Source organism: Heteronotia binoei, chromosome 2 (assembly GCF_032191835.1).
Source record: "Heteronotia binoei isolate CCM8104 ecotype False Entrance Well chromosome 2, APGP_CSIRO_Hbin_v1, whole genome shotgun sequence".
NCBI classification, from domain to species: Eukaryota; Metazoa; Chordata; class Lepidosauria; order Squamata; family Gekkonidae; genus Heteronotia; species Heteronotia binoei.
The window spans coordinates 90,581,967-90,594,053 of record NC_083224.1 but is presented as its reverse complement, the minus strand read 5'-3'; the positions used below and the strand labels follow the sequence as shown (position 1 = coordinate 90,594,053).

At 46.9% G+C, this 12,087-nt stretch overlaps 1 protein-coding gene across 2 annotated transcripts in view; it reads right to left on the bottom strand.

The window, feature by feature from the left end:
- Window positions 1-12,087, bottom strand: part of CPNE5 (copine 5) — a 307,885-nt gene that overhangs the window by 129,149 nt on the left and 166,649 nt on the right. For both annotated transcript variants that reach the window (XR_009555063.1, XM_060231586.1), the window contains exon 10: window positions 157-261. Coding sequence is in view for 1 of the 2 variants with exons in the window: in XM_060231586.1 (XP_060087569.1) it covers window positions 157-261 (105 nt within the window). In the remaining variant the exon portion in view is untranslated. The remainder of the gene's footprint in view (window positions 1-156; window positions 262-12,087) is intronic.

The window sequence follows — 12,087 nt, the reverse complement described above, 5'->3', positions numbered from 1 at the left end:
TGGTGAGCAGTGGGGCCTGTGTGAGAGTACTTTGTATATTTTGGACACAAAGGACATTTGGTTGCCACATAACATTGATTTCCTCTAATACTTCCCCCACTCCCCCCTCTCAGTAAAAATCACCCACAGCTGTTAAATTGAACATGATGCTTGTACCTGTCATAGTCTCCATTGCAGAGGGCCCTCACAGGAATGGAGAAGGACTGCCAGACAGGGTTCAGAGTGTTCTTCACCACTTCTGTTTTGTGACATATAGTAAACCTGGCAGGATACAAAAGGCCAATTATGTTATGAATTAACCTCAGAGACTGCCTTAGGTGAGACACTGAAGAACACAGAACAGCAACCTCATTAAAACTCCCACCTCTGACACGTAGATTCTGCCAGCATCCATGGACAGGGTTGGATCAAGACCAATATGGATTACTTTAATAGTCATACAGGCTGGCACTGTTGGTCTCCAAGGCCATAAAGCAGTAATAAGCCAGTCCTTTACTTACTGTTAGCAAAACACAAAATGAACATGTGATTCTGTACTAGTAGCACAATATTCCGGTTGAGAGGGAATGATGTGGAGGTGTTTGTGGATAGCCTGTATCCGAAACTATGTATTGGAAGGACAGGATAAATAATATAGGGGGAAGAATCGTATTTGTTAACATTTCTTAGAGATGTGTATACCACTGCTAGAAAAAAAAGAATACATCACTTTTCTCTACATGAAGGAGTCTTAGAGCAGCTTACAATTTGCCTTCCCTTCCTCTCCCTACAACAGTCACCATGTAAGGAAGGTGGGACTGAGAGAGTCCTAATAGAACCATGACTGACTCAAGGACACCCAGCAAGCTTCAGGTGGAGGAGCCAGGGAATCCAACCCAGTTCTCCAGATTAGAATCTTAACTACTACACCATATTGGTGGTTTGTATACCCTTCTGAAATACCCTTCCAAATACTAATTGTTTTAAATGTGCTGTTGTACTACTTTGAAACAACTAGGGTTGCCAGGTCCAACTCAACAAATATCTGGGGACTTTGGGGGCGGAGCCAGGAGCAAGGTTGTGACAAGTGCCACTAAACTCCGAAGTGATTTCTGGCAATCACATTTAAAGCGGCTACACATCTTTTAACTGGATCGAGGTGGCGTGGCGGTGCTGATGCTGTTAGATCTGTTGGCGGCGTTCGACACGGTCGACCATCAGCTACTGACCCGCCGCCTCGCCGACATAGGGGTTAGGGGGCTGGCCTTACAATGGCTTTCCTCCTTCCTCAAAGGACGGAGACAAAGGGTGGCAATCGGGGGTGAGCTCTCCCGGAGGTTGTGAATTGTGGGGTGCCTCAGGGAGCAGTTCTCTCTCCGATGTTATTTAACATCTACATGCACCCCCTTGCCCAGATTGTCCGGAGGTTTGGGCTTGGCTGTCATCAATATGCAGATGACACCCAGCTCTATCTGCTAATGGATGGCCAGCCTGACTGCATCCCAGGGAATTTGGACCGGGCACTGCAGGCCGTGGCAACCTGGCTTAGGCTGAGTGGGCTGAAGCTGAACCCGACGAAGACAGAGGTCCTTTGCGTGGGCCGCGGCGCTCTGGGGAGGGAAATACCTCTCCCGGTTTTTGACGGTGCGCCGCTGAAAGTGGCGCGCCAGCTCAAGAGCCTGGGAGTTCTACTGGAGCCTTCACTATCAATGGAGGCCCAGGTAGCTGCCACTGCCAAGTCGGCTTTTTTTCATCTGAAGCGAGCAAGGCAGTTGGCCCCTTTCCTGGAGCGTCGGGACCTAGCAACAGTGATCCATGCGACGGTCACCTCAAGATTGGACTACTGTAATGCCCTCTACATGGGGCTGCCTTTGTGTCGAACCCGGAAGCTGCAACTAGTGCAGAACGCAGTGGCCAGGCTGTTACTAGGACTCCCGAAGTGGGAGCATATACAGCCAAGGCTGCGCGAGCTGCACTGGCTGCCAGTTACATACCGGGTTCGCTACAAAGTGCTGGTCATTACCTTTAAAGCCCTATATGGTCAAGGACCTGCCTACCTGAGGGACCGTCTCTCCCCATATGAGCCCCAAAGAGCACTGAGGTCAGCAGGGAAGAACAAGCTGACTATCCCTGGGCCAAAGGAGGCGAAATTGCAGAACACTCACGCACAGGCCTTCTCCGTTGCAGCTCCGTGCCTGTGGAACCAGCTCCCGGAAGAGGTGCGGGCTCTGCGGAGCCTAGACCAATTCTGCAGGGCCTGCAAGACCATCCTTTTTAGGCAGGCCTTCGCAGACTGCTGACAAAGGATGGCCAAACCGATGACCCATCAAAGTGACTCTATGTAGTGATCTTTGCCATTATGCAAATAGACAGAATAGCACCAGGAACATCACTGTTGCTGTTAAATTATGTAAACTGGAATGGTTTTTAAATACACTGTTGATTTAAACTATTGTATAACTTTTAATGTCGTTTTAAAATTACTGTATAACTTTTTATCTGAATATGTTGTTAGCCGCCCTGAGCCTGCCTAGGCGGGGAGGGCGGGATATAAATAAAATTTATTATTATTATTAAATGCCTTCCCTCTGTTTGGAAATAATGAAGGATAGTGGCATGTTCTTTTGGGGCTCATAGAATTGGACCCCCTAGTCCAATATTTTTGAAACTTGGGGGGTGTTTTGAGGAAAGGCATCAGATGCTATGCTAAAAATTTGGTGCCTTTTTTCAAAAAACAGTCCTTCCAGAGCCCCAGATATTCAAGGATCAATTATCTATTTTTTTAATTAATATTTTTATTAAGTGTGCATATATCAACATATTTATACACATATAAATACACTTCATTTTTTTGTTTGTTGTCTTCTACCAATCAAACTGAATACTAACAGCAGATAGATAAACTCCTTCCTCTTTATCTTATTTCCTTTCGTTACCTGATCTCACCCGATCCCCATACAACTTCCCCATCCTAATTCTTATTTTAATCATAATTATATTCTTCCTTTTTGTTTCCAAAACTTCTTTACTTCTTTCATGGACTACACAGTTTTTTAAAACATTAACTATCTTCTCTCGTGCCTGCAAAAGAAAGCTGGACAGGATTACCTCCATAACTGGGTGCTTCAGAAAAATCTCTACAGTCAGAGGTCTTGGGAGGGCACACCCATCACCTCCTTGCTAATCCATTGGCTTTAACAGTTCAATTCCCATTTTCCATTCCCATTTATCATATCTTTATCCTATCTTCTTATATACATATTCTCCTATCAATTGCTCTCAACTTCTCTTCAAGAAAACATATATTCCTGATTCAAACTCTTCCGATCTTTTGTTTAATTACATTATCAATTCCTTGCCTGATGCTTCATTATATGCAGTAAAAGTTTGATTTTCCATATTGACCACTAGATGGCTTAGCGGTAACCATCTATACTGAATTCCTTTATCACGTAGAATCTTCATTGTTTCTCTCAGTTTCCTCCTTGCATTAATTGTTTCAGTTGGAATATCAGGAAATTTAAAAACTATCGTGTCTTCAAGGCACAGTCCCTGTTTTTCCCTGGCTATTTAAAAAAGTTTGTTTTCATCTGTAGTTGTTTAAATTCAACAACAATGTCCAGGGAAAAGTTGTCAGGAGCCTTTTTGGAAATGTTTAGACAGAAGGCAGAGGTAACAATCTCTTGGGAAGACTCTGCTTCTCCTTCTGTGAGAATAATCTGACTCAGCCATCTATTTAAAGCCGTAGTAAGGTTTTCCATCTCTCCAAAATTCAGAGATATTCCATGAAGCTTGGCCTTTTTTTCTCTCAATTTTAACTCCTGAAGTATGATCTTATTTTTGGCCCAGGACTCAAAATCCTTAAAGACTTTCAAATCCTCTGCTGTAATTTTTTGCCATCTGATATGCAGCATCAGCTTTCTTATCAGTTGTTTTCAATGCTGCAGTGAGTTCATCCAATTTCTTGTTAATTGGTTCGACTGACTGTTTAAGAAGTCCAAGTTCCCTTTTTAATTGTCCAACCTCTCCACTAAGAGACCTTATATCATTCTTAATTTCATTCTTTGTCTCCACTAGGGCATGCAATATCTCAGTCTGTTCGCTTTGGGGAGGGTTACTCCCTCCTACTGCCATTTCTTTTAACAGAGAAGTCTCCAAGTCAGAATCTTCAGCTTCTTCTAGGTCAATATTACCCTTTCTAGGAGGTCTATAGGGAGGGTTTTTAGTACCTTTCTTTGCTCAAGTCCTTCCCATACTTGACTTTGATGTTCTTTCCAAAATTGGCTATGTTTTCTGGGAGTAGTCATTAATCTTCCACAGGAATAGCAGGAGTGCAGGAGGGATGCAACCGGCCTGAAGCTCAGTTACCATGCCCCCCCATGGATCAATTCTCCATTATATCCTATGGGAATCGGTCTCCATAGACAGCTGCATGGAGTAAATTGCTTCAATTTTTTTTTGTAGAGTTAGTTTTCAAGCATTTTGTAAAGAGCAAAATTCAGCAAAATTCAGAAGGCTTTTACATCTGTTAAAGAAGAGTTTCAGAACTGGCTTGCTTCTAAATCAAACACTTAAGTGCTAAAAAAAAAGAGAAAACATTTTGCCACCAATATTCAGAAGGCTTTTGCATCTGATTAGAGAAGAGGTTTAGGACTGGCTTTCTTCATATAAATTTAAACACTTAAGTGGTGCAGAGTTAAATGCTTAATCTACCGGTAATTCAGAAATTTAAAAAGTATTCACTCCTATTCAGCTCTGTGTTGTATCTTGTTATAATTACCATGGTTTATTCCAGGATGCTAATTTTGAAGGAAATAAAAAGGTTGCAGAGAGCATTTTGCTAGTCAAATCCAGAAGGATTTTGCATCTGTCTGAGAAAGAAATTAAGGACTGGCTTGCTCCCAGTACACACACTGAATTGTAAATTCAGTAAATAGGACGACTTTGACAAAATAAGCCTATCTCTGAAGTGCTCATTGGATGGACTTTTCTTTGTAATATTGTAATGTTGTACTTCTTTATAATGTGACACAAGATTTGCAAGATTCTTGATAAAATTTTTACTAAATGTGTTAGCCAATATATCACTGTGTGTATTTGTTTGTTTGTATCTCTACTATGAACTGTGATCCCATGTTGTTGTTTCCAGCAAAGGGGGAGGGCCATGGGTGAGGACAACAGGGATTGGGCAAGTGGACACAGTTCCCACCTGCTTGCAGAGATACATTTTGGTGCCCTCATGTGGAAGCAACCAACACAGTTTTTTGAAAAGGCCTGTAGCAGAAGTGTTACCTGGTAAAAAGATGTCTGGATCTCCCTCAGCTAATCCATTGTGTATTGAAAAGCAGTCTTTTGATGGACCTAAAATGTAGGGGCTTTTCCACCATCTCTAGCACTAGCAATTCAACATAGAGGGGTACATGGGTTACTGCTTCCATTTCCTGTCCTAATGAAAATAAGTACACAACTCATTTTGGGCTAGGGTGGCCAGACCGTCCCGGTCTCCCGGGACATTCCCGGTTCTGGCCACCCAATCCCGGCTCCCGGGCTGCCTATACCGGGACCATTAAAGGTCCTGGTTTAGCCAGCCCCGGAGGCGGTGGGCCGCGGGCGCCGGCGGGGAAGGCGGAGAGTGAGGGAGGGAGCGTCCCTGCGCCTGCGCAGGGACGCTCCCTCCCTCACTCGCCGCCTTCCCCGCCCGCGCGCGGGGCCGGCAGCGGTGGCGGAGGCCTCTCCGCGGCCTCCACTGGTCGCTGGAAGCCCTCCAGAGTCTCTGGAGGGCCTCCAGGGACCAGCGGAGGCCGCGGGGAAGCCGCGGAGCACCCGGCGCTGGTCTCGGAAGGCCTTCCAGAGCCTCTGGAAGGCCTTCCGGGACTAGCGCCGGCCAGCGAAGGCCTCCCCGCGGCCTCCGCTGGTCCCTGGAGGCCCTCCAGAGTCTCTGGAGGGCCTCCAGGGACCAGCGGAGGCCGCGGGGAAACCGCGGAGCACCCGGCGCTGGTCCCGGAAGGCCTTCCAGAGCCTCTGGAAGGCCTTCCGGGACCAGCGCCGGCCAGCGAAGGCCTCCCCGCGGCCTCCGCTGGTCCCTGGAGGCCCTCCAGAGTCTCTGGAGGGCCTCCAGGGACCAGCGGAGGCCGCGGGGAAGCCGCGGAGCACCCGGCGCTGGTCCCGGAAGGCCTTCCAGAGCCTCTGGAAGGCCTTCCGGGACCAGCGCCGGCCAGCGAAGGCCTCCCCGCGGCCTCCGCTGGTCCCTGGAGGCCCTCCAGAGTCTCTGGAGGGCCTCCAGGGACCAGCGGAGGCCGCGGGGAAGCCACGGAGCACCCGGTGCTGGTCCCGGAAGGCCTTCCAGAGCCTCTGGAAGGCCTTCTGGGACCAGCGCCGGCCAGCGAAGGCCTCCCCGCGGCCTCCGCTGGTCCCTGGAGGCCCTCCAGAGTCTCTGGAGGGCCTCCAGGGACCAGCGGAGGCCGCGGGGAAGCCGCGGAGCACCCGGCGCTGGTCCCTTCCTTCCTTCCTTCCTTCCTTCCTTCCTTCCTTCCTTCCTTCCTTCCTTCCTTCCTTCCTTCCTTCCTTCCTTCCTTCCTTCCTCCCTCCCTTCCCTTCCCTTCCCTCCTTATGTTCTTATGTGACACAGAGTGTTGGACTGGAGGGGCCACTGGCCTGATCCAACAGGGCTTCTCTTATGTTCTTATGTGACACAGAGTGTTGGACTGGAGGGGCCACTGGCCTGATGCAACAGGGCTTCTCTTATATTTTTATGTGACACAGAGTGTTGGACTGGAGGGGCCACTGGCCTGATCCAACAGGGCTTCTGTTATGTTCTTATGTGACGCAGAGTGTTGGACTGGATGGGCCACTGGCCTGATCCAACAGGGCTTCTCTTATGTTCTTATGTGACGCAGAGTGTTGGACTGGATGGGCCACTGGCCTGATCCAACAGGGCTTCTGTTATGTTCTTATGTGACGCAGAGTGTTGGACTGGATGGGCCACTGGCCTGATCCAACAGGGCTTCTCTTATGTTCTTATGTGACGCAGAGTGTTGGACTGGATGGGCCACTGGCCTGATCCAACAGGGCTTCTGTTATGTTCTTATGTGACGCAGAGTGTTGGACTGGATGGGCCACTGGCCTGATCCAACAGGGCTTCTCTTATGTTCTTATGTGACGCAGAGTGTTGGACTGGATGGGCCACTGGCCTGATCCAACAGGGCTTCTCTTATGTTCTTATGTGATGCAGAGTGTTGGACTGGATGGGCCACTGGCCTGATCCAACAGGGCTTCTGTTATGTTCTTATGTGACGCAGAGTGTTGGACTGGATGGGCCATTGGCCTGATCCAACATGGCTTCTCTTATGTTCTTATGTGACAATACTGACTTTGGTGGACCCAAGCACTGATTCAGTGTAAGGGAGCTTTGTGTTTGTGACTGGAGTGGACAATACTGACTTTGGTGGACCCAAGCACTGATTCAGTGTAAGGGAGCTTTGTGTTTGTGTCTTCTGGTGCAATTTTGTTCTCAGATCCTGTATTTACTTCATCAGTATATGGGATAAGGCACTTTCTCAACTGTGCTGCATAATGCAGCCTATTTATTTTGTCCTGTTTGCTCTGTTGGCTCTATCTGCGCCACCTTCATCACTTTCGGGGTGTGGATCCCCCAGTGGGGTGGTCTCCCGACTCCCTCCGCCGGCTGTTTCTGATAGCCCTGCGCCCCCTCTTTCATTTGATATGTGTCCCGTGCGGGTGCCACCCTCCCGCCGGGAGATGCCGCAAAATGAGCCCCCTTGAGGCTTATGGCGGCAGGGCTCGGGGGAAGCGAGCTAGACTGCTGTTCTTTTGAGGGGTTATAGAGTGTTTCGAGCCCGTCCCTGTGGCATCGGTCCCATCATTGTAGGGCCCAGGGGGCGGCGCAGCGGCCTGCTGAAGCAGCCTGTCGGTCACTTCCGGGTTCCTGTCCTGCATCTCGACCTGTGATATTAGTGACAGGCTGCTTCGGCGGGCCGCTGCGCCGGCCCCCTGGGTCCCACAACGATGAGACCGATGCCACAGGGACGGGCTCGAAACACTCTATAACCCCTCAAAAGAACAGCAGTCTAGCTCGCTTCCCCCGAGCCCTGCCGCCATAAGCCTCAAGGGGGCTCATTTTGTGGCATCTCCCGGCGGGAGGGTGGCACCCGCACGGGACACATATCAAATGAAAGAGGGGGCGCAGGGCTATCAGAAACAGCCGGCGGAGGGAGTCGGGAGACCACCCCACTGGGGGATCCACACCCCGAAAGTGATGAAGGTGGCGCAGATAGAGCCAACAGAGCAAACAGGACAAAATAAATAGGCTGCATTATGCAGCACAGTTGAGAAAGTGCCTTATCCCATATACTGATGAAGTATATACAGGATTTGAGAACAAAATTGTTTCCGGCAGTGATATTTGGGGGATTTTTGGGGACGTCACAGGAAGTGCTGTGAAGTCACTTCCTGTTTCCGGCAGTGGCATTTGGGGAAAATGATGTCATTTGGGGGAAGTGATGTCAGAGGAAGTGATGTCACTTCCCGTTTCCGGCAGGTGACGCGGGGAAAAGTGACACCACTTCCTGCTTCCGGCGGTGGCATGACATCACCGGAAGTGACGTCACCGGAAGTGCCGTCACTTCCTGTTTCCGGCGGCGCGCGCGCTTTGCGCGCGCACACCCCTACCTTCCCCCCCCCCAGGTGTCCCTGGCTGGCCTTCAGACATTATGGTCACCCTATTTTGGGCAGAGGGGACAAACAGAAACCTGTGCCTCCCAAGACAACTGCCTGCTTCTCTTTAGAGATATCAGCTTTGTACTTTGAAAATTGATAGATATTCTTCTTTCAAAAAAAAATTGACTTTATTTTAGTTTGATTTTGAACAGTCAGATAGCTTGTCTCAGTCACTGCTATATTATTGTCCTCTCTTAAGTTCATTAAGTGTTACCATTATCCAACTTCCTTTTAATCACATTAAAACTGAATTCATCAGGGACATGGTATATACTTTTCAGTACTGTTCCCACTGCTGGTGTACCCATGTGAAAAACAGAAAGACAGTTTTAAAAGTGCTTCTATTAGGTTTGACTGATAGTGGTGTAGGAAGGTTGATTAATAATTTCATCACAATTTTTACAATGCATTGTGTTTTCAGGCTAAAAAACCAAAACAAAAAAAATCATTTTTAATTTTCATGCTGTACAGTTCAAAGTGTGTTCAAAAGAATATATCCTGACATCAAAACACTGCTACATACAGTGTGTGCTAAATTCTCCTTTGTTGCATATCTAGGAGCAAGTTTAAAAGCCCAGCCAAAGTAGATCAGTTGCACAGAAGACATGATTTTGAGAGAATCACTTCAGTCCAAGCAAATCCACAAAGAAAATATATCAGGCCAACTGTCAGTCATTGATTATTTAGGTTTGCTAAGGTTGCAAAAATGGGTTGGCTAAAATGGATTGATTTTTCCCAGAGCAGCACAGAACATTCATAAAGATGAGAGTGTTTAAAAGCACTTTCCCACCCTGCCTGAGTTTAATATTCTCTGCTCCACTCCTCCTTCCTCACACTTTACAATTCTTGACAATATTACCCTTGAGTGATGATTCTTTCATGCATATACAAAATGCCCACATTTTTAGATTGCCTGGCAAAGACTGTCTGAGGCACCATCCACACCATACCATGTATGTTGGGGAGGCCAACAGTAGCTCTCCAGATGTTTTTTTGCCTACAACTCCCATCAGCTCCAGCCAGCATGGCTAATGGCTGGGGCTGATGGGAGTTGCCGGTAAAAAACATCTGGAGAGCTACCGTTGGCCACCCCTGATGTATGTGATTCTCTGTGGCGTTACAACAGAACTTGTATTACAATAACTTTATTCCTTTACTCCTTAACTCATTCATAATATTTAAGAATGCGTGAGAGAGATGGTAATTATTAGATTAGCACTGTGGTGGGCTGGCTGGGGAAAGGAAGGGGGCATTTAAACATGTCTTCCTTATCAGTATTCCCTTCCCCAGCTGGCCCACCATGATGGGTTGGGGAAAGGAAGGGGGCATTTAAACATGTTTCCCTTATCAGTCTTCCCTTCCTCAGCTGGCCCACCATGATGGGAAGGGAAGGAAAGAGTGGGTCAGTTCCAAACCCCTCAGTTTTGCTCCCCCTGGCTCTAGAGCCAGAGAGAGCAAAATCAAAGGGTTGAAATGCCTCCTTCCCATTTAAAAGGATCAGCATGGCTTGCTCTGGAGTTGGGGAAAGCAAAACTGAAGGGCTGATGCCCCCCCCCCCATTTAAAAGGATCAGCACAGCCAGGGAGAACAAACCCAAGGGGTTGAATGCCTCCCTTCCATTTAAAAGGAACACCATGGCATGCACTGAACCCTTTAAATGGTAGGGGAGTAGGGTTGCCAGCAGTGCAATTCCCCTGAATACAGTCTTCATTTCCTTTTCCGTCAGCAGCTGACTGCACTTCCAGTAAAAGAAAATGCGCCTTATTTCATTGTATTGTATTGTTGTTTTGGTTTTTATTGTACTGTTTTGAATTTGAATTGTAGGTTTCTTATTGTTCAATTTGTGTTGTCATCTGCCCTGAGCCTGCTATGGGAAAGGGAGGAATATAAGCCTACTAAATAAATAAAGATAAATAAAAATGAACACCCACACACACTCACAAAGCAACCAAAATAAACACAGCTTGCAACTGCACGCTTTTGTGATCTCACTGGGTCAATTTACTCAGGGAGTTGCTGAATGTAACCATCTGTTGTATTTCTACCAACTTCTTCAGACTAACACAGGAAACAAAAGGTTCTAGTTTACTCTTTACTATGCAAATAACTTGGAGGAACTGGGCTCTCTTGCTTTTTATAGCTTCACAGACTCACTGGGAACAGCCCAATGGCTCTGCCAGCTCACCCCACCCCCAATCAGCTTTGCCCCTACTAAGATTTAAAGACACACACCTTCCAAGCTTCTTGTTAGCCTTCTGAGGTGGAAAGGCACATGATGGCTGTTGGGGTGGGGCTTTCCCCCACCAGCCAGCTGGCTGGTGGTTGGGAGGAGCTACAAAATGAGGGGATCCTATTCTGGTACCTGGGGATTGGCAAGCCTAGGGGGGAGATTGATCCCTTTAAATGCAAGGGGCAGCAAAACCTAGGAACTTGAAGTCCCCCCCTCAATTAAAAGGATCGACACAGCTGGGGAAAGCTAAAACCAAGGGGTTAAATGCCTCCCTCCCATTTAAAAGGGATTGAAGTCTTCCCTCCTAGATAGATAGATAGATAGATAGATAGATAGATAGATAGATAGATAGATAGATAGATAGATAGATAGATAGATAGATAGATAGATAGATAGATGAATTTATTGTCATTGTTCTCAACAAAAAGAGAGCAACGAAATGAGGTGCTCTTCCACAAACATACCAACACATCAAACACACATATTCATAAACCATTTAAATACATCTGAAACCATTAAACCATTTAAACCATTAAAACCATTTAAATACATCTAAAACGGATAAACATTCATAAAACCATTAAAACCATTTAAACCATTAAATAAACATTCATAAAACCATTAAACATTCATAAAACCATTAAAACCATTAAAACCATTAAATACATCTAAAACAGATAATCCTTCATAACCCTGCATTTAACCTAACCACAGCACTTGGATAGAAACTGTCCTTAAATCTGTTTGTCCTAGCCTTCAACACTCTATATCGTCTACCTGACGGTAAGATCTCAAAAAGCAAATGGCCCAGATGTGTATGGTCCCTTAGGATCATTTGTATCTTCCTTTTACATGCCATATTATACAGATCCACCAATGAGGGGAGAGAACATCCACAAATCTTTTGTGCTCTTCTCGTCACTCTTTGGAGCACCCTTCTCTCTGCTTCCGTGCAGCTCCCAAACCATGCGCAGAGGCAATAAGATAAAATGCTCTCAATGGAACTACGATAAAAGGCAACCAGCAGACTCCCTGACAGTTGTAGTGATCTTAAGAGTCTTAAGTAGTATAGTCGTTGCTGGGCCTTTTTCTCTAGAACTCCTCCCCGCCCCCCGCCATTTAAAAGAATCAGCAGAGTTGGG